The sequence below is a fragment of the Notothenia rossii genome (assembly GCF_949606895.1).
Source record: "Notothenia rossii genome assembly, chromosome: 8".
Lineage (NCBI taxonomy): Eukaryota > Metazoa > Chordata > Actinopteri > Perciformes > Nototheniidae > Notothenia > Notothenia rossii.
The window spans coordinates 72,654,126-72,676,056 of NC_136906.1; the positions used below are offsets into that span (position 1 = coordinate 72,654,126).

At 41.6% G+C, this 21,931-nt stretch overlaps 1 protein-coding gene across 3 annotated transcripts in view; it reads right to left on the reverse strand.

The window, feature by feature from the left end:
• slc24a4b (solute carrier family 24 member 4b) overlaps positions 1 to 15,818 on the reverse strand; it is a 35,046-nt gene extending 19,228 nt beyond the window's left edge. Inside the window, exons 1-2 of one of the 3 annotated variants that reach the window (XM_079643507.1) lie at positions 14,939 to 15,818; positions 10,002 to 10,109 (exon numbers count right to left, since the gene is read on the reverse strand). In XM_079643507.1, the coding sequence (XP_079499633.1) occupies positions 10,002 to 10,109; positions 14,939 to 15,095 (265 nt within the window). In that variant the 5' untranslated portion in view covers positions 15,096 to 15,818. The remainder of the gene's footprint in view (positions 1 to 10,001; positions 10,110 to 14,938) is intronic. The other 2 variants (XM_079643506.1, XM_079643508.1) reach the window with 2 other exon arrangements.
• Positions 15,819 to 21,931: the final 6,113 nt, after the last annotated feature.

A 21,931-nucleotide genomic window follows, 5' to 3' on the forward strand; every position in this document is an offset into this window, starting at 1 on the left:
AAAGTGCAGGGGTGTTGGCTTATCAGGCGTCCGCAGCTCACAGCTAAAGTGGGCGTGGGAGCGAGCGAGAGAGATAAATGCAAGTTATGTAAACAAATATTTCCAAGGCACTCCTTTATAATTATTGGGATGAACAGGTTTGAAATCATTTCAATGTATACTATAGGATAGTAAACCAAAAATATCGTTTAAAACTTGATACAAAAATATGCATAAATAATGTTAACTAGGTAAAATAAGATATGAATGAACAACATAAATAAAATAAGTTACATTGATTTGTTATTGGCTGTTATTGGTTATTAAAATGTAAACCGATCTTTTTCATATGGGTGTTTGGAGTTGTACCCCCTAGATCTAGTAATGTGTGCACCAGATTGAAGCATTTTACTTTAAATGTTCGAACATTTCTTCCCGGGGGAGCATACCCCCGTACCCCCCTGGAGGATGGGACGTCAACACCCCAATTCAAACATGTTCATACAATACTGAATACATTTGAAGCCTTTTTGATTTATATGTCAATACGTTTCTGTATTGGTCTTTTGTGGAGATTTTTCATGTATTCTATTGTGTATTCCACCAGCTAAAATCTCGCCTAGGGCAGCAAATTGGTTAGAACCGGCCCTGATGGTGTAGGAAACGGGCTCCGTGTTACAAGACGACACACACACACACACACACACTATATATATTCTGTCACAGAGATCTGCTATTTTAAAGTAAAGTCAACACATATCGACCCTAAATAAAGTCTATACTAAGAACGAGAGATGCCAAACAGCCCCGGCCCAATTTAACCCCTGCTTGTAAAAGGCCTGCCACAAAACTAGCATAACACTTACACAAGCTAGCTCTAAGCTACAGTTAGCCTTATACTACAGAGAGAATAAACTATCCAACTGAAGAAAAAAAACTAGACAAAGAGTCTACAGCATGGATGTATGAAGAGGACGTCTACAGTCATGCGAGCGGCTCATTTAGCCTACACTTAGACGTAGTGGTGCTTTGCGCTAAATGCTAATGTCAGCATTTCACAATCAATGAATATTTTAGCAGTGTTTTACAGATACAGTCGTCAGAGTTTTGTAGTTTAGTGGATATTTTCACAGTTTTAATATATTTTTTATATTCACCCAGAGTTCAACTCACACATATTTTTTTTATTTATTTGTGTACTTTTATTTTGAAGTGTCTGGGTTTGTAGCATCCTTTGCTGCCTGGCCATCTGTACAGTATATAGGACTGTGCTTTTTTACTTTCTGTATATCACCTTGATAAGAGAATGCAAATAAGGTGCACACAACGACAATAGGCCCTTTCTCAATGCGGAAATTTGGACGTGCCAAAGTAGGAAAAGCACAGGTGTTACCAACAACACTAACAATGGCTTTCTTGTATTAAAGTGAGAGCCAGTATGCCTTACTAGGAAACCAAACTCATGAACCAAAGTGGATTTCAGCCATCATTCATTTAGCTACCTACACCTGTGCTGAAGTCAAAATATCTTGTGTTTTTGACCATGTTTATTATCTTAGTTAAGTGCGTTAGCATACTAACATTTGCCAATTAAGAGTCAAATTGTGGCTGTCATTCATTGGTTTGGTCATAAGCCAAAGTATTTTACCCAATGATGGCACCAAATTAAAGCGGATCACCAAACTAGTCATGAGAGGGAGATAACTGAATATGCCAGATTTAAATAGCAATGAATACTTGTCAACAGTGCTGACACTACCGCGACAGTCAATTCATCCTTTGTGCACTACGAATAGATGAATTTCAACCAACTTTGCCATCCCTAGAGCCATGCAGACACATTTGCTAAAAAAAAAAATAGACAGGAGGGATTTTCCGCTTTACCAACTCAAGCAGAGCAGTAACACAAAAATTATGCAAGAACAAAATGTTATAGTCTGAGCTGGCAGAACAATGCCGTGACAACTGAGAATAAAAGGCAAGATTTGGGCCCTAGTCGCATATGGAGTTGTGAAGTGGAACATTGCTCACCTGAGACTTCTCACTGCATCTGTCCCAACCTCCCCACTGCCTGTTTCTCTGATACACAATGGTGTGCACACATGACTGAATCAGTGCTGCATTTGGAACATTGCACAAGCAAATCAAACCAAACACTGCACATATCTAGTCCAATCCCACCTAATCAACTGCATGCCTCCCAGATTACAGTCAATTACATCACATATGTATGGAAATATAGTACATTTTGTACCTTCATATGTCCTCCAACACATCTCTGCCAGAAATAGCGTTAGTTCCTTTGAGTCAAGGCCCTTTGCTCAGTAGTGGTGGGACACAAGTAAATCTTAGGGGATTTCTATGAGCTTTTGCATCTCAATTTAGCACTTGGACTGCCTTTATGACACAGTAAATGACTTAATGCTACTGATTAGAGGACAAAATAGTCATAGAAAAAGAGTGAGTAATGCGTTTGCGAAGTACGATGAGAAACTGAAGAACACCTGACATTGGAATTTTGCTGCAACATTAACGGTCGATGGCGGCGTTAGCTCATTTCATTTCTGACAGGTTTATGTTCTGAATGAAACGTGTTGAAAAGCCGACGGCCCTCAAGCAAAGGCACAATCAATTGCAGGATATGTCAGCTGTGCCCTCGGAGGTGACTGAAAACCAACTGATGCCAATACAGTACGCGAAACTCCTACTGATACCTCATGGACAGACAACCATACATTAATATGGCTGCTTAAAATATAAAACCATGGGGAAAGTATCCGGTTCGAATTTGCCCAAGCCTTTTCACCTTGCTTCCACGTTCTGTAGCCAAACCTGCAGGTCTTCCATGAATCGATAATTAAATGCCATTGACATCCATGTTCTTTGGTTACATGTTCAGCCCCTTGCCACAGTATAAAAGCAGGTCTGGCTGAGAGCGAGGTAAAAATAGGTGGTCACAAAAGGTGTTTAAAAGGGCGCCAGCAGAGAGATGACAGACGGAGGTCACCTCCCAGCCCCTGTAAACATTCAGCAGACAGCGTCTACAGGGTTTGTGTCGTCACTGTAGAGGTCAAACCGGACGTGAACATGCTTCTGCAGGCGATTCCCACACAAGGACAGGACGAACACACAGGAGCGTCACAACACACAGATTGCTTAAGTGATGCATCTCAAATGAGCCCCATCAATAGAATAATGTGCAGCTGAGTTGAATTATGGCTCACTCTTACAGAAAATAAAGGGGAATAAAGAGGAGAAGGCATATTGTTATGATGGATTTTGGAAGAACTTGTTGCAGAAAATGTTCCGTGACAAGAAAGGAATTCTTTTCAAAGATTGAAATCATTTATCAAGAAGATTTGACCAAACTTCTGAAGTCATTAATTCAAAGAGTTTAGTGCAACTTACAATTGTTTAAATGTAAGTGGCCCTAATATTAAATCGACCAACTAGATTCTTGAAAAAGTCCTTGACAAAAGCCAGAGGGGCCATAACTTGTTTGTTTTGCTAAATCAACCCATATTTATTCAGTTTCCTATCATATATGGCAAATAAAAGCAGCAGAGAATCTTCACAAGTGAGAAGCTGGAATTAGAAGGTTTGGGGTTTTTGCTTAATTACAAGTGAAAAATTATAATAATCAAAATAGTTGCAGTTTAACAGTACTCCTCTTCCCCCCCCCAACAGACTTACTACAGCATACATAATTGTATCATAAAGTACAGCTTGTACAAAAAAAGATCTTCAGGTAAATTTGCTTAAGATGGCGCCAAGAAAGCTGTTATTAGAATAGAGTAGAGGGTGTTCTGCTTTAACAAAATGTGTACACATCTGAAAGAAACAAACAAGTATCTATCCTGCTGCTCTTGTGTTTGTGCGGAGCTGCTGTCATTTTTGGAGGCAACAAGGGAACGAGAGCGTGGAAAAAAAAAAAAAAGTCCTCTTCAGAAGCTGATCTAAATACTATAAATAAACCCTGGAGTCTCTGTTTGGACACCTGACTGTGCAGCTTACGCAAGAACTTACTGGCAACACTTTTGTTCATCTGTGTCCCCAACCCCTCCTTCCTCCTCTTATCAGCCCCAGAAGTGATTACAACTTTGTCCCCACGAGAAGAGTGGGGAGGATTTTATAAGATGCAGCACTGCCATTACTGTACGTCCTTAAATTTGACAACATTACAAATATAAAAGAGGTCCGAAAAGAGTAACCTGACTTTATTTTGAGGACACCATTTTTTTTTTTTTCTTACCCAAAATGTTTTTATTTTATTCCAGCGTTCCCTCTGAAAGACATTTGCCATGTGAAAAGCACAGCATTTTTTTTTAAAACCGGAAAAAAAGGGAATAATCTCCTGGGACTGGGACCAACTCAACACGGTTACCGTTTTTAAAATATTCATGTAATGTTGTTGAAAGTCTGTGGAGGATGCAAGAAAATAACTTTGGGAATAGCCTTGCTTTTTTTTTTTTTTATGAGAAAAACAATATTCCTCCAATTATTCCTTTTCACACAGTCCGTAAAACCCAATTGAAATCCTGCTTTTGTTCCATGCACCATAACACGCGTACATTTCCTTATATTTGTTGTGACACGTCTACACATTAAGTCAAATGTATTCTGTAGTTATTTAAAAAACACTGAATAATTGCAAAAATGTCGAGTGTAACATATATTCTCTCTTCCCGGTCCACATAAGTCTCTCTTAATATAGGAAATCTACTTAGATAATCTTAATTTATTAAATCCAGAGCATGCCAGTCATTCTTCACATTTGTGCATTTATTATACCATAATCTGGTAATATTCTAGATAATATTCTGCCGTTATATAATGGAGCTCAGTACCGAGTGCCCCCTGTTGTCCCAGAGACACGAGGACTGTGAGGACAGTCTCAACCCTACACTCTCAACGACTGTACACAACACTCTGTACCACTTACTACACTACTAAAGGTGGGCGGGACTAAAAAGATTAACAAAGAAAGTGTTGCTGCAGTCCTATGTCAAGTAAAATCACAACTTAATCCCATAATAAACAGCGGGGTAATAATATTATGATGCATGTAAGATGTTCTGGCTCCGTGCCTGGTGCTACCTTCTGTCACAGACCCACACACCAGACCAGTCATTAACAGAATACAGTCGACACTCCAGTACAGTAGTCAAGAGACTCTTCAGAGGAGAATGATTCCTCTGGGTCATTATTAGTCCATTAGATAATTAGCTTGCTCTGGCACACATCGCTGAGCAGCATGACTCAACTGTGACTGACATCAGCCATTCTTGTAAAACAGGACAACATCACGAGTCGCTGGAAAATCTCTGCGACCATCAGAAAGAATAGGTTCAGAGAAAAATAAAAAAGGAGCAGGGGGCTCAAGTTAACACAAGATTATCCTCTTGTTAGCTCCATACTTTCACATGCTTAAACATCACATGAACAACTGCTCATGTGAGCACTTAAACACATGCATTTTCACCTGCGTGAACACACTCGCATACCCATTTCACTTCTACTTTGAGCATGAATTCCCCTCAGCCTATACGTGACCGTGTGTACGAGACGGAGCAGTCAGGCTGTTGAAAGAGGCCAAGCTGGTGGACCAGAAGACTCCTGGTTCAATAACCTAAAGGGGACGCCGCTGTGAGACACAAGCATTCAGCTGTGTACAGGAGAAATAGGTAAACAGCTTCCTCAGGGTAAAAGCAAAAGGGAGAAGAGCTACCACTCAGCTAGGACTTTAAACCTGGGGAAATGTCCTTTCTAGACTCAGTTTTAATGAAAAGCATTAGTCAAAAGCAGAACAGAAAAATGCATGCGTAGCGCACGGGCTGCCGATCTGATGCCGAACAGAATGTGAATGACTGAATACATAAAGAGGTCAAGCGTGTTTGAACTGCACAGCGCGGAAAGTGCTCTGTTGCAGGTGCTCGTGCCTGCTCTCCCCCCTCAACTGCATCGTTCAACTGTTGGCATGCAAGCGAGAAGCAAAGCGAGGTCGTTTTCCATTATGCACCGCAGCATAATCCGCGTTTGTGTAATTCCCTTTTAAAAAGCCTCCTTCTGGTGTTTTCCTGGAGTCGACAAACTGCATTCCTACATGGACTTGCCGCCACCAACCAGCAGATTTACCCTCTAGATGCCGCCAAATTTCCTGACCACATTCACCAAGACTCACAATACACCATCCACACATTTGCCTAAAATCCTTTTGTGTTTTCTCCAGCAGCAGAAGTCACACTCTACCCACCAACAGACATTTACACCAAAGCAACAGTGCAAGCTTTCGCAGGGTGACGACGACGACGCCGCCTCCGCGTCGGGCCACAGTCACCCACAGTTCCTCCTCGCCCACGCCACTGTTCCAGCCTAACATGCAACATGTGCACCCCCCCTGACTCTGAGCAGATTAGTGCCATATCTAAAACCTCTACAATCAAATCCTATCCGATTAATTCATAGTACAAACCAAGCCATACTAAAACCTTTGCTTTGTTGTTCACTTCTACATTTTGCCCTGTCGCAGTCTACTTCTATCAGGCCAATTATGCCACTCAAGTCGGAGCTTTAAATATGGTATTGGAGCATCTTTATTAAAAGCTAATTATTCCTCCCACAGAGCATTAGCCACAGGGGAACTTATGATCTAATATTCTGTGTCCTTAAGTTAAGTCAAACACACATCTCTGATCACATTCCTCACACAGCCTTGACTTTTGAATTCAGAAATAAAACATTTTGTCGCAGAGAGTTATTGCAGATGTAAAAGTAGGTTAAAAAAAGTAAAGAGTGCATTTGTTCCATTTGTTATGGGACCGCTACAGGGGAAACGCATCTCAAGGCGTGGTGTGACTCGAGGTCTCCATGTGACGGTTAAATAACATTAACCAGAGGATGCATCAGTCCCTTGCTCAGTGTTTTAGCTCTCTGTACTTTATAGGCATTCGTTGTGGTTCAGCAGAAGCACAAAAACTGTTACTTTAGGGGTAATTCGTCAAAGGCCAATAAAAGAGACACTGTTTGTGTTGCACGGCCAGATACGGCTCAAGAAGCTGACTCAGATAAGGAAACATATGATACGATATGAATGATAATGGGACACATCGATGTCTGCACTCACAGTGCGTACGTCTGTACTTAATGTTACTTTGATCCGGTTACTTATGTTGTGGCAGATATTTAAGTAAGCTCTCTTAACGCTAATGTTATATTAGTCAGATTGCTCGGAAGATGGGAGGTGATATTTTATAAATGTTAACGTTCACGCCGGCCGTCTTTCCTGCAATGGCAGTTTTTCTGCATTTCCTTTCTCCTGTAATATGACTTGATAGCTTTAAACTCTGCACACTGAGCTCTGATTGGTCAGCAGGCAGTGCTTTCACTGAGTGAACACAGGAACCTAACCTGCTCCGGACCAGGTTTGCCGTTCAGCATAAGTTACCCTGGAGATCTACCCCGGTAAGAAGTGAACCAGCGTCGTAGGACCGGGTTAACCCTGAAGTTACCTCGCTAAGCGAAAATCCGGCTTCGTAGTACATGCCTCAGGGCTATCTTAATGTGATCTCTCCTTCTACAAACAGTGGCTTAATTAAAGTGAGCTTAAGATGTTGCAAACACTCAGCATAAAACAGAAAGCCTCCTATAATAATTCTTATCCGATCGAGCTGGGATGCACGGTGAATGCGTTCCCCTGGAGAGGCTCACAGCTGAGCCATCGCTTATCTTTGGCTGAATCATCAGTTCTGGACAAACAACTTCCCGGGGAATTTGGACAAACCCACAGATCTGTGATACAAAGATGATTCTCACTGAGAGTTGGAAGCAAAGACTTATCTTCCACAGACACCATGCAAATCCATTCCAGATGACAACTGCAACATGAACAATAAGTCAGACTGTTTTTGGAACTACAGAGACAAGTGTGTCAAATGCAAGATTTTCATAGTTGATGATTTCCAGAGTTGTGTTTGTTGAATTTTTTGGATATAACTGACCATGAATCATGTCATCAAAGAGCTGACTGTGTGATTCCATGTGACCACAAACACCACTTGAAGCACTTTCTTCAAACTGATGCAGAGATTTTACTCGTCTTGTGTCAAGATACTGACCCTCATTACGACAAAAGTCCTAAACACACATCCAACATCACTGAGAAGTCCAATCGTTTTTTGAGAGGGGCCTATTATGCTTTTTTTTGGGGGGGGGGGTGAAAAGAGGTGCTGCAGCACAGGCAGTACGAGAGAAATAAAGACTTTTTGAACCTTAAAGCATGGAGAAATGTCACAGTAGAGGCAGAACATACTATAATGAACATTGCTCTACGTATGATAGGTCAGTCAGGGCGGCTCATGCTGTTGGTGACTGGGTGAAACAAAGCAGTCAGTTTAGGAACCTGAAATCTATCTATTACGTGATTATTCACCAGACCAAGACCCAGGAAACAAAGAGTCATATGATCAGATCACGGTGACGAGGCAGAGCAGTGGAGGGATCAGAGGAAAGGAAACTAGAGCCGTTGAGAAATGTGTGGAATGTGAAGTTCAGTCTGGTGCCTCCAGTGCCGAAGACATTTGAATGGAAAAAAGAAGGTAATCCCAAAGGATTAGGAAAAAAAACTTCAAGCACATAATCTTGTCATTTGGCACTCATTTCAATAAGGACCCACTGTGACAGAGAGCTCCCCCATCAAATGGCCACAATACTGAATAGTGTAGAGTCATTAGTGTAAACATTTTAAACAGTTTATATGTATAAAATAGGAGGTAACAGAATCAATGATGGATGCTTCCTGCTGTGACAGAACTGGTACGTTTTTAAATTACTTCCTAAATTGTCTGCATCCTGGTGTCATCCTTTGAGTGAGAGCCATAATATATATTAATACAAATCAGAATATTCAGTTGCACATAATGTTGCAAATTAGTTCAACAGGTTTCCTTTCAATATAAATTGCCCCTTTAAGGCTTAAAATATAGAGGCTTGAAAGAGCAGGTCAATCCTGTTCAGCCGTTTAATATGAAGGAAGTACATACTGTATCATATGTTACTAAAAGTACTCCAAGCCGTTTTATTACACTGTCATGCAGGATCATAGAGTTAAATGAACCATGTGCTTGTAAAACACTAAGAATTTCCGATGACATGGCTTGGCATTGCTGCCGCTACATTTCAATCAATAATTTCATAAGAAACGCAGTTTAGGATGTGAGCTGTGTCAGTGAAACTGTCAGCATAGAGTCTAGTGGTCCAATTATAGAGAATGCTGCTTCCTTTAAGCGTACCAAAGACGCTTCAGCATAATCAATACCCAACCCTTTTAATAGCCTTTTCAGCGCAAGTATTCTCAACTGAGTCAGAGCAATAGAGACCCAATCAAAGCAGGATCTCATTTTAAAAACGTTCAATATTAAGCGCTACTTTGAGATTTTATCAAATGTTATTAATGCGTTTGTCTTGGAACATCCTTTGAAATAGTCTGCCCATAGCAGTCTGTGTGTTTCTGACGTTGAATTGTTCCCAGCTTTTGAAACTAAGATCTTGACTATCTACAGACTGTATCTCATTGAGGAAAATTGCTCATTTGAAGCCATATTAATTGATTTATTTGTCAGCCTGGGGGGCAATTTAACAAGCTGTTGACCGCATTGAAACCTCATAATGTTGTTATGGCAAACATGTTAGCAAAAGATTGCCGAGTGTTTCTGTCGGCATGAGGAATGCATGTCTCATACGTTTAGCTTGTTTTGTTCCTGGGGGGAAAATATGGCTCTGTAGCTTCTAAATGCTTTACACGTTCAGTAGATAGTCGCTAACTGAGCTTGACTGCTGTTTGGTGTTGGGCAGGTTGAGTGTAGTGGGATATTCAGCATTTTTGTTCGGCGTAAAACCAAAACAATGACCTGAAAGAAGCGAAGATGCTCGGTACATCACTATGTGGGACCTCTTATGAAATACAGTCAGTCATCTTTTGCAGGTTAAAAACACGTTGATAGTGAATCTTTAATCCCAAAACATACCTGGTGCTGAACAGTTCTTCTGCTCCGTTTCGTTGTCTGGAACTGAGGCCATTAGCCGTCTTCCCCAGTGTTCGAGGTTCGGATGTCCCTCCACGATCATCCCATGGCCTGCAATGGAAAACAGAAGCTCTGCTTATCACACATTCAACATGAATAAAACAAGCTTGTAGACAAGTATGCACATTTATATCACACGTCATGTTGGAGGTCAATGCTAAATATCTGCAGAAACAATTCATTTTTTATTCAAGGAAACCTCAACACTCCATTTTGCAAATTGAAACTCATCAAAACTAACATGGCTGCTCGAGCACAGAGTATGTTTCATGACCCAACATGTCCATGATCACGGTACTTAATCCAAATAAGGTTGCTTTGCTCTTAAAAGTTCTAGACATGACATTTTCATCCGGCGTCAGCTATCACACAGCAACATGCAGCTTCCGTGCCATTATGTTTCAGGGCGGGAGAGTGGGAGGAGGAGCGTACGAGTTTCATTTCTCATTAAACTGCTCTTAAGCCTCCATAATGAGGACATAAAAAACTACTGCTGTCCCAAATGTATTATGTAAAATCAGTCCCACGACTTGAGCGGCGTTTTAAAAAACATGCAATTTTCATAATATATCACACAAATTTGATGTTGAATTGACAAAGTGGTAACTTGTAGCAGCATGATTAAACGGTATCGCTGTATACGCATTATGAGCATCACTAGGGAATACCCTGAGGACAGATGGTCCGTGTTTGATTGCTATCCAAGTTGTTCACGCTACCTGTTCGGAATTTCTTTGCAGGTTGTGAAAGACTTTGTAGCTGTTGAATCACATTATCTCAGTGTTAGGAAATGAATCGGTGTATGCTTGCTGATGAGTAATTGGGGACTGCAAACTAACGCGAACAATCTCATTACTTTCTCGATTCATTCATCAATGGTTTGGTCCAACAAATATGGAAAAACAACAACTTCCAAGGACAAATTATTAAGAAAAGTCTCTAAGGTACTGTTATTAAATTGCGTTTTCTAACCAAATGTCAATGTCAAAGAAACTCAAAGAAAACTTAAATATACTGATATTTTACAAGTTTAAACTCAAGATGTATAGCATTTTTTGCTTAAAAATTACAGAGATTATTAATGGATTAAGTTAATTGCAGGTTCATAATCTGATTTAATTGAACAATAAATGGGCTTCAACCCTAATTCAAAGTAAATTAGAAACAACACATTCACTTTGAATTAATATTTAATAATAACTTTTGGTAGAATGATTTCTTGTGTTGTTTGACTGAACAAGCTGTTAACCCAACATGTTACACAGTTAATAATAAAAAAATTCAGGAAAATGAGCAGTCTGTTTGCACATCTAGCAGGTGGCATGTTAACAAGCGCCTGACAAACATAAATCAAATATCTTTTTAGGCACCCTCTCTTTTTCTACTCTCCAACCTTCAAGTACGTCCCTGTCTCAACTCAACTAGCGGGACCAAATGTTTGCTGAAACACACAATGTCTTTATTAAATGGCTTTCAATCCAGTACAGTTGGACAGCCGGACAATCAGCAGGCGCTGGACAAGCAGACTGTACCGCAGCTGCTTCACACAGCTCTCAGATCCAAAAGACCAAACCCTCCAGTCATCACTCCAACCTGTTCCTCCCCACTCACCAGCTCTCTCCTATAATGTCTCCAGTCTTTTGTTTCACTGTATTCTAGCAATGGTCAATGTAAAACCCGTCCTAATTTAAGGTGTGAAGTGTGAGGGGGGGGTTACAAGTCATGTGTAAAGCACAAGGTCTGTTTCACATTGACCGATTGGATACAGTGGACTTCATTCTTTTCAGAGAAAGTTTGCTCAACAGTCAATCTAACGCAATTCCTTGAAGTTAGAGTCACTTGACCATAACTGTGAAATCATTTGTTTAAGACACAGATTCTTATAGTTTCCTGGAAGACAACAGACATGAATGTCATTGAAACATGGGTCATTCGGTGCATGCTCTCTGTCAGGCATCTGATATGGAGAAACAATTAAGGCGTGTTCTGTCAATACTTCTAGGCAGGCTGGGGGTAAAATATGGACTGCAGTGTGTTGGAGGCATGACTCACATTGATTTGTTGTCCAGGCTAATTCTTCATGTTTTTTTTTTACTGCGGACACCAGTGGCACTGCTATGCTGCGGCCCGGGCTGACATTCTGCTCTCTTTAATGTTTTGTATGGGCTGTAGGACTATGAAGTGTAGTATTTTCAGATGTTTTAAATCATTTTAAAATGTTAAAACATAAAAAAAAAAAACTCTGATACACTCCTATGAAAAAAAGGCAATCCCTAGACTGCATGGTACACGGTCTAGACCAAAATGTTGAGGCTTAGAGTTATCAAATCTGGAATAGATTACCACAGAGAGGCTAAATATTCTTTAAAACCAGTCAATGATTCGTGAAATGCAAAAAAAAGGGAGATATCCTCATTATCGTTTCAGATCAAAAAGATAATCTTCAGAAAAGCCGCCCATGAAGGTTAACATACTGTGCGCACATTAAAGTTACTTTATAGATAAGCAGTATTACACTATATCCAACCTGAAATCATGAAAACCGCAGTTACATTACAGAGACTAAATCTACTTTATAAAAGGAATAAACCCAAATGGAATAAGACTGAGAGCACTATGAGACTACATTGAGGAGCAGAGTGAGACAACAAGCAGCAATAGCACAGCAGTAATGTCGTCCTCCAGCTCTGTCCAATCAGCTCAGGACCAAGGACAACCATCCATCAATCTCTCTTTGTGGTGAAGACGCTTATACGTGTCCACCTTCCTGCTGCCACCACCCCACCCCACCCCACCCATGAGCGTCATCCCGCTGCAGCTACCTGTCAGAGCTGAGCCCTGCTCCTCATAAACACCTGTTATAGGCCAGCCTCCGCCACACATACCCGCACACAGCAACCATCAGCATGCACGACATGTTGCGCCCCACCCCTCTTTATGGAGATGTAACCTGGGAGTAGTACATCAAATCCCATCCATCTGGACCGTTCAGCACATCAACACTTCCACTTCCCCCCCACCCCCATACTACTATCAATCAAATTGTTGGCAAACACATGGCACAGATTTTACGGTGACACGACAAATGCGTGTTCCTGTTGTGATGGATGAAAGATGAGAAGGCCACAGCTATTCAATTACACAGATCTCATTATGGCGAGGTTTGGGTCTCGTGGATTCAGAGAGTATTTCTGGTTCTCTTCTCTTTTTTGTGTCACCTTGAATTCCCAGCACAACCACCACTGGACACAGGATGCTATTCACAACGAAAACGCCTTCTGTCAAATACCCCTGCATGAATATCACGGCGTGGGTCAGGCAAACTTGATTAAATGAAAAAAAGCAAGCCATTAGTGACAGAGGAGGGCTTACTTTGTCTCCCAGTGCCTGCCTTTGGAGATAAGAGATTTGCACTCGACTGTATGATATCATTCCAGAATAATCTTTTAAGCCTCTTGTTGTTTTTTAATGTAATTAATAAAAACTCCCGATACATCAGTTCGAGATCTACGGCCAGGCAGGAGTTGTGGGGAATTTACAGCTGCTTTCAGGCCCGGGGCCTAAGTGGTTGCAGATGGACAGATCCCAGGACAGGCCCAGGTCTGCTGAGACATGGAGTTAAAAGCACGTTGAGGGGAGAGGGCCTTGTCCTCCCCATAATGCCCGTTTTAAGACAGTAAGTCACTAAAATTGTTTTCAAAAATTCAAGATGACACAGCACAGTTTTAGTGTTCCCTGCACTGTTCTGGGGGGGGGGTTAACCTCTGATCCCATTGCTGTATCAGATATAATTCTTCACAAGCTAAATATCAAGGTTGCTAGTTAGCTTACATAACTGTGTGTGTGTGTGTGTGTGTGTGTGTGTGTGTGTGTGTGTGTGTGTGTGTGTGTGTCATCGTTTGCTAGGGCCCGAGGTAAGAGTTTTGACATGTGTGCATGGGAGGGCATGTGGTTTGGAGTGTGTGTGCCTGCATGGGGGAATCACACGCATGATCACCCCTCGAGCATCAAGCTATGAATATTGTTACACTCAGCAAGCAAACACGTCCCAGTGTTTATCCTCACCAACCCTCCACCCCGTCAGTGGCCTCTGCGTAAAATCACCATCCCTCGATGGCCATGCGAAACCTGGAAGCGTGATGATGCTCGAGTGTGATTAAGGTGGGCCTGTGTGTGTGTGTGTGTGTGTGTGTGTGTGTGTGTGTGTGTGTGTGTGTGTGTGTGTGTGTGGCCCCGGGCCAGGCGTGATGATGCCAGCATTAACACCATCCTGAGCTCCGGTGAAGTGAGACAGAGAATGCCCCCAACAAGAACAAAAAAAAGATAGGGCAGAGAAAATGCAAAGAGCAAACAAACCACAACCAAATTGCGCTCGTTCTGGGATCGGTTACATGATCGCTGTGTGCATGTGGAGCAGGAGGTGTGCGTGATTATGAGCCTGCCTCTCAAATTAAAAACGTGCCGCTGCCACGGCGCGCACACTGCGGCATATACGGACAAACAGACGCATGTACCAAACACTGAGATAAAAGAAAGATACTGTAACGTGACAAACATGTGCAGCTCACTTTTTCGACTGTCAGGGGTACAAAAAACGCATCCTGGGCCATTTGCTGCATTTTAATATATCTTATAATACGGGTGGACAACCAAAATCAGAGGCATCGCTTCCTCACTTTCGGTCTGCTATATGAACATGCAAACAAATGTAACGCTCTGATCCAATGCCCTTGAGAATAATGCTGTTCATGGGATCGATGCTTTATAAAGTATACTGATGTGTGTGTGGGTGCATGATTTCACTGCAGATTTCTGAGTCTTGAGCTCCTTCCCCAGCTCCCTGTGCCCCGATGCATCTCAGCAGTCTCCTCCCCACTCACCTGTCTTGGTCAACAGCGCCGACATGCCCCACGCCAGGAAAAGGGCACTGCAGATAAAGCACACCTGAACGAAAAGCATCTCCCTCCTCTTACGAACTTTAAATATCTTCGAGATTATTGTCTTTTTGGACGCGCTCACGGTGTCGTCCCGCTCCATGCTTCTCAGCTCGGCCGGTGGCCACTTTTTTTGCGTCCTTGAAAGCCAAAAAAACTGCCGCCCCGCTTGCCTTCTTCAAACGGAACACAGCCAGGATGTGCTACTCATTTCAAGCCGTCCAGGGCGCAGATGGAGAGTAGTGGAGCGGACAGTTTCTCCCCCCTTTTGCTCGTCTCCGAAGATGCCTTTCAGCTGCTGGGACCGGTGGGCTGGGCAATGACAAGGCGGTCAAATTCACCAAATTAAAATCAATTCAGCAAGAGGAAGGGTGTCGGACGGGCTCCCATTGCAACGTGTATCCTGTCCCGTCGAGAAAAGCACACACATACACACTGCTGCAATATCCTCTCTCCGTGTAGTTTCTGTGTTTGGCATCAAATGCGTCAGCGTACACAGCCATGAACGTGGGGTCGCTCAGCTGCGCCGGATCGCAAACTCCACGCACCTGCGTCTGTTAAGTGAAACCAATCTGTGTTCATCAAGGTTAATTGTTGAATTCGGCCAGCAGTCGTGCAACTCGCCTCGCTCGGGCGCCTCCCCCTTCACATGGATTCCTCCTCGGTGCAGAACAAGCTGATGAGAGAGAGGACCATCAGCCCCCTGTGCTTCCAGCTGCCCTCCCACTATGCGCCCTTTCAAGGAGACCGGACTTTCCTCTGACTGCATGTGCAAACAGCTTTTTTTTGTTGTGCTGTCTGGATTGACACCTCATCGATCAGCCCGGAGATCTCTCACGTTATTTGCACCAGATCAATCGCACAGGTTGGATTTGTGCGACCAGGCAAGCCCTATCATGCTCCTCAAAACAACACTAGTCTCACTGTTATGAAACAAAATCCATATTTTTCTAAATCCCAAACACAGACCCCTTTAATAACTGGCCTGCAAGTCACCTGGTATCCTCATTTTGATATCTTGCTGGATAATTGAGGTTATGGATCTTCAAGCTCACGGGCATTAGTACCTCCCCCCCTTCCCCTCCCTTTGAAATATATAACCTTGAAATAATTTCTCTCTGCCTTAAGCTTTTTTTTTGCCAAGATTTTAATAGTTTGCCTCCAGAACATTGCTTCACACAAACAGCTATTGGACCTGCACATACTAGATATGAATAATGTAACGAGGAGCTTTAAGTCAGTGTGACAGCTGTAGAGTTAATGTGGGTAAAATATGTCAGTGGTCACTATAAGTTAAATAATTACCATTATAAAGGGGGGGGGGGGAATCAATTCTGCTGTGTATTCAGAAAAGCACTCAAGAGTCCAACTTTCCTTTTATGTGTCATCAACTTTTCCAAAGATATGTTAGTTGGAGATGTAAAGGTTGGACTGTTTTAATCCTCCACTACACCTCTGGTTTGTGATCAATAGTTGGCATCTCAGCAATATGACACCCAACAAGACAGTGGGTGCTTCAGTTCAAATCAAGGTGTCATTGCTCACCTATTGATGTTAGCTGTTGTCACCTAGTGCTGTCACTTTTTGATACAATAAATAGATGGACAGTTTCATTCCCTAGACTCCAAAATGAAAGTATGATTAGAAGAAGAGACGTTATACTTTGATATAAGTTATTATGAAACCGTCAAATAATTTTGATGTAAGGGAAAATTCACCACAAACAGACTTGATACTCCAAATATATTATCTCTTTTATCCATATTTTTCTTTTTTGTTGTACTGTTTCCTCCCATAAGAGAATGATTCAAAGTCTTTTAAATGTTGCAGCAGTGTTGGTAATAAAAGCCATGCTGCACATCTCCTGTTAGCATCCAGCTGTATTTATAGTCTGCCCCCAGAAAATAATTAAGTCTCTTCCCATTAGTGAACTTTTAATAGTGTAGCCCATTCAATTAAAAGCAGAGGATGTTTCCACTTCCAAGAACTTTAATGAAATAGTTCCACATTTTGTGAAATATAAGCTTGCTTTCTTAGAAACCTACAAAAAGTGACCAAAGAAGATTTACACTGTAATGTTTTTATAAGTTAGTTTAGTTTAGCAAGACTGGAAACAGCTAGCCTGGCTCAGTTTGAAGCTAACAGAATCCGACCAGCAGTTGGAAAGCTTATATGTTGATTCTGTACAAAGCCCATTTGTAAAAATTACAACTTATGGTATTACGGGGAGTCATGTGCTAGACTGTTTGTTGGTCGTGTGTTTATGGTATAATAGGTTTAGTGGCTTTACACGTGCTGGTGGGCGGACTCTAATTCAATCTTTTAATCTAATTTTCAGCAATTAAAAATCATATAACATTAGTCGCAGTAAAACAAGTTTCAATGGGTAATGTTGTCAAGCTCTCTGTGATTTAATCACATGTCATTTAATTGTTTTGTTTTGTAACTTTGCGATTTCACTGATTTTATTAATTGTAATTCTTCTTGTAACTTAACGCTTTGGCAATGATGCGCTTGTTACACTCATGACAGTAAATCATATTGAAATTTGATGTCAATACTTGAAAGAGGCAAGTCTTTGATTCTTGGAAAGAGGCCCATCTTAGGTTGATTGACACGATACGTTCAGTGTTTATAAGAAACATGTGAGCTCAGATTACATCAGCGTATGAACAGAAAATGTTTCAAACAATTTTCTTCACCTGGCCTTTTAATAATTGAATGTGATGTTGTTATCTTAAGCAGACAACTTAAATCGTGGGGTTGTCTTTAAAAGGCTATGATAAAAATGACTGTTATGATATTGTTGCCTCTCCTATTAAGCTACAGTCTTTTGAGCTTATTTCAATGTGTGTCGAGTGTTTTACAGACAACAGTGCTGTCTTGAAATCACAGTGGGACTTGTAAAGCTGCAGGGAAAAAGCTACTCTATTATCCTACATTGCCTACACTTCAATACCGTAGAGATGCCTATCTTGCCCTAGGAAACTTCAACATGTCATCTGCAGAGTTTGGGGATCGATCCTCTGACCCTCCAATTGGCTGACTCCTGTTTACCCCTGAGCCACCCTCCAGCTCACCTTAATTGCCAAGATGACTGACAGGAGAGGTGCCGCGCCCTCTTAACCATCTGCAGCTGGAAGAGGCTGAAACAGCAAGTCAACTTTTTACAACCGCACATTTGCTGTCCACTTAAGCAAAAACCGAGCAGCATGTAGGGGTCAAAGGCCACACACTCCAAAGCAATCTCCCGCAGACCGAGGTTATGTAAGAGCAGGGCTGTCCCTGTTTGTGGCACACCTCCAAAAACATTACCCATCATCTCCGAGGAGCATGCGAGACTCTGTGTGGGCTGCTTTAAGAAGGGGAGGCGTTGCAGGGCTTTTTGAATCCCTCGCCAGGTCTTCATCCTGCAGCTTGGATCTTCTGCAGACGCACAGACGTACACATCGAAATGTGTGACCCGAGCACCATGCCAAGGGATTAGTCCCCTTCAGACCCACTGCCCACACAGCAGGCAGGCAATTGGGGATCTGTGCCAGGGCCTGCTTACAGAGATTTAGCCACTGCTTTACACTCCCTGGCTCGGTCAAACATACATGGCCTCCTTTGCCTCCTGCAGGACGAAGGGAAATGATCTGCAGCAGAGATAATAACGTGTGTGAACTGTGGTTTTAGCTGCCGGGAGACGGCGAGAGATTGGCTTTGTGGGAGTGTTTTTAATGTGGGCAGATGTCAAAGGGAGCAGTCAGTGGGATGTAAATGTGTTGTTTGATATAAATGCCAAGCATGTGTCACGTCCTTGCGCTGCAGATCACTAATGACTAGATGTCAAGGGTGTTAACAATGAACTGTGTGTGAGTGTTGCACAACAATTGACTCGGCGCTGCTCATGTCAGCTACAAATTCCATTATTGCTGCAATGATTCATGCGGTTTATTCGCTGGTTCAATGCAGTGATTCAGATTCAGCAAAAACCACGACACGGTTTACACAATGTTTCTATAATTGTGGGAATACTTTTTCCAATGCATAATGTGTTGGTTTTGAAAGCTACTCACAGCCTGTTCCACTTAACGAATACGCCGTAGAAGGATTTTCCCTACGCTGTCAGAGGTTTGTATACAATGGCTGTCAACAGAGCTGAGGGACTAATGGATTTCACTAGAGTGATGATTATCAACTTCAACCACATGAATCCATTTATTCACGGTGTAGTATAACGTATTCAATAATATCCCCTTATCTTCCATCAGCAAATAGATTTTTAAAAAGTGTGTTACACAATCTTCAATGTTCAAATTATAGTATTTATAAAGCACAATTCACTAGAAATCTTCTTATGCCTAGCTTTTGGTCACAAACATTAAATAAACATTGATGCTGCCGCTTACTTTAGAATCAAAGTTGCTATCTTTATGTCACTTCTCTATTGTTGTTACTGTAACACAGTGTGACATTATAATGCTACTAAACAAAAACAGGAAGTACCAAGCCGCACTTATTTAGGTAGTTTAATAATGATGTCTTTAAAGTAACTGACTCATAAGTACATTTGCAAAATCTAGCTATTTGAATACAGACAATTCATGTCAGTGTATTGTTATTTTTTTGGAGTATATGTTATTGAAATAGTTTGTTATGCCTCATCTCTCCTACAGTAAGTTCTCCTTTTATTTCCAAGTTTAAAGAGGCCCTATTATGCTAATGTTCAGGTTGCATATTTGTATTTTGTGCCTCTAGGCAAGGCAAGGCAATTTTATTCATATAGCACTTTTCAGCACGTGGCGATTCAAAGTGCTTTACACATTAAAAGCAAAATATATTTAAGAACAAATACAGCATAAATAAATTATTAAACAGGCATAATAAGCAAAGTTAATGAAATAAAAATAAACACAGCATGTACAGAATACATGACTAAAAAGGCATACTGTAGTGTGAGTATGGGCAGCTCAATTAAAAGCAGCTACTGCAACATGTTTACATGCCTTAATGTTCAGAAAGGGAACACAAAAAAAAAAAACATAATTGGGCCCCTTTACACCTTTAATAAATGTAACTATCTCATTTTGAAAACACTGATATTACCCTGAATGTCACTTTAAATTCTCTGTGTTTTTGTTGATATGACACAAAGGATACAAGGACAATGGGAATACAGTATGTCCTTTCACAGTGTTTGCAAAGTGCTGGGATATCCCATGTATTGTATAAGTGGGGCTGATACTGCTGAGGTGGGTTAGTGTTGGATAGAGGTGACTGTGAGCCAAAGTTTGACACCTTCAATTAATGCGCTGCTGGCATTGTTACTAATATTTTACTAATGATCTGAAGCAAGTAAACAGATGGCGGGAGAAATATCCCATCCTCTTTTTTTTTTTCCTTTCTCAAACTGCCAACTATTGCAGAGTCTACTTTACCAGGTTGGTGTGCACAGTACAAGCTGGGCACACACATACACAGTAACATATCTCTGGAGACCTGCTGATTTTTACTCCTTGCATAAGCTCTTCAGTTAGCTGGAGGGAAAAATAAAATATTAATCGTGAGTGTTGAGCATTCTGGGGTAGCACTGCAGGTTTATTTGTTTGCCTGTTCAGGTATGAAGAGGACACCGGGCAGAGAGCAGCAACAGAGAGTCTAATCTGTGTATTCTGGAGGCAGCAGGCATCTCTCTCTCTTCATCTTCCGGGACTTAAAAAAAAACTCACCCATACAGCTGTCGTCAGCAACTCAGTCATCCCGAGAAATCCAGCATCTGTACAAAATATTATTCATGCAGGCGCTTTTTATACTGTAACTATATGTGACATGCAGGTGTATCTGCACCAGAGAACAGCAAATTGGTCATTTATGTGCGTTTCATTCCAGCTGGCTTTGATTTATTTCTGTTTCTTGTGCCAGTGATGTACAGTAGTGGCTTCTGACTGCCTTTACTGGAAAACATACTTTTAAATGTTTGGTGCATTGACTCAGTACATGATGTGTAGAACACTTCTGCTGGATACTGTATATGCAACACATACAGTGCCATGTTTGATATGCTGCTTTTGTTAAGCTTACCTTATTTGTTGAGAGGGTGCCGGAAATTGGTCATGCACATCTGTGGCTGCTTTTATCTGTTGAGGAAGTCTGTGAAAATATGAATGAGATCCTGTAAAGAGAAGTAAGAGGAGCTAAATGTGTCTATTATGCTACTTATCTTTCAATATTCTGGTGTCAAACTCTATTCACAGCAACACCAAACCTTTTTTCTTCTTCTTTTCCTACAACCCGCAGTGCACCTATCTAAACACCTCCCTCATCCTCTGCACCAAACAGATCCATTCAACTTTTTGAAATGTGTATTCATTGTAGCGTGAGGATCAGGACTGTGTGAAATTGGATGAAGGTTTTAGGGGCTAAAGGAAAAAGACTATATCTTAGAAAGACTTTTGTAATGAGCTGCACATAAATAACATCATTATTCTTTTGTCTGCAGGGCACAAAGGCAAACAGCCATCTTTCCCCCTTGCAAAAAGCAGCAAAGAGTCCAATTCAGACTGACCACAGAGGGTATGCCAGCAGAAACATGCAGTCCATTCATTCCGGGAAGATAGCATCAGAGTTAGAGACGCAGGATACAAAGTGTAATATAAGGCAGCAGGAGCCAGGAGTCTGAAACAGAGCGAGGGTGAGTTCCTCTACTTCATTCACTTGGAGGGCTGAGGACGTGTGCAATAAAGTCAATGAGCCAGTAGATTTCCCTGCTGTGTGATTTCATCACCCCACACACCTCCATACTGGACACACAAGTTATAGGCACTGTGCGGTGGGAGGGTGAGTAGGAGTTGTTAATGTCATACAGTCTTATTATTCATAAGCAGGCACGAGGACTGGAACGTGCTTTTTTGATGGAAAAGTTAGCAGAAATGTTTTTTAAAGTGGCACTCCAAC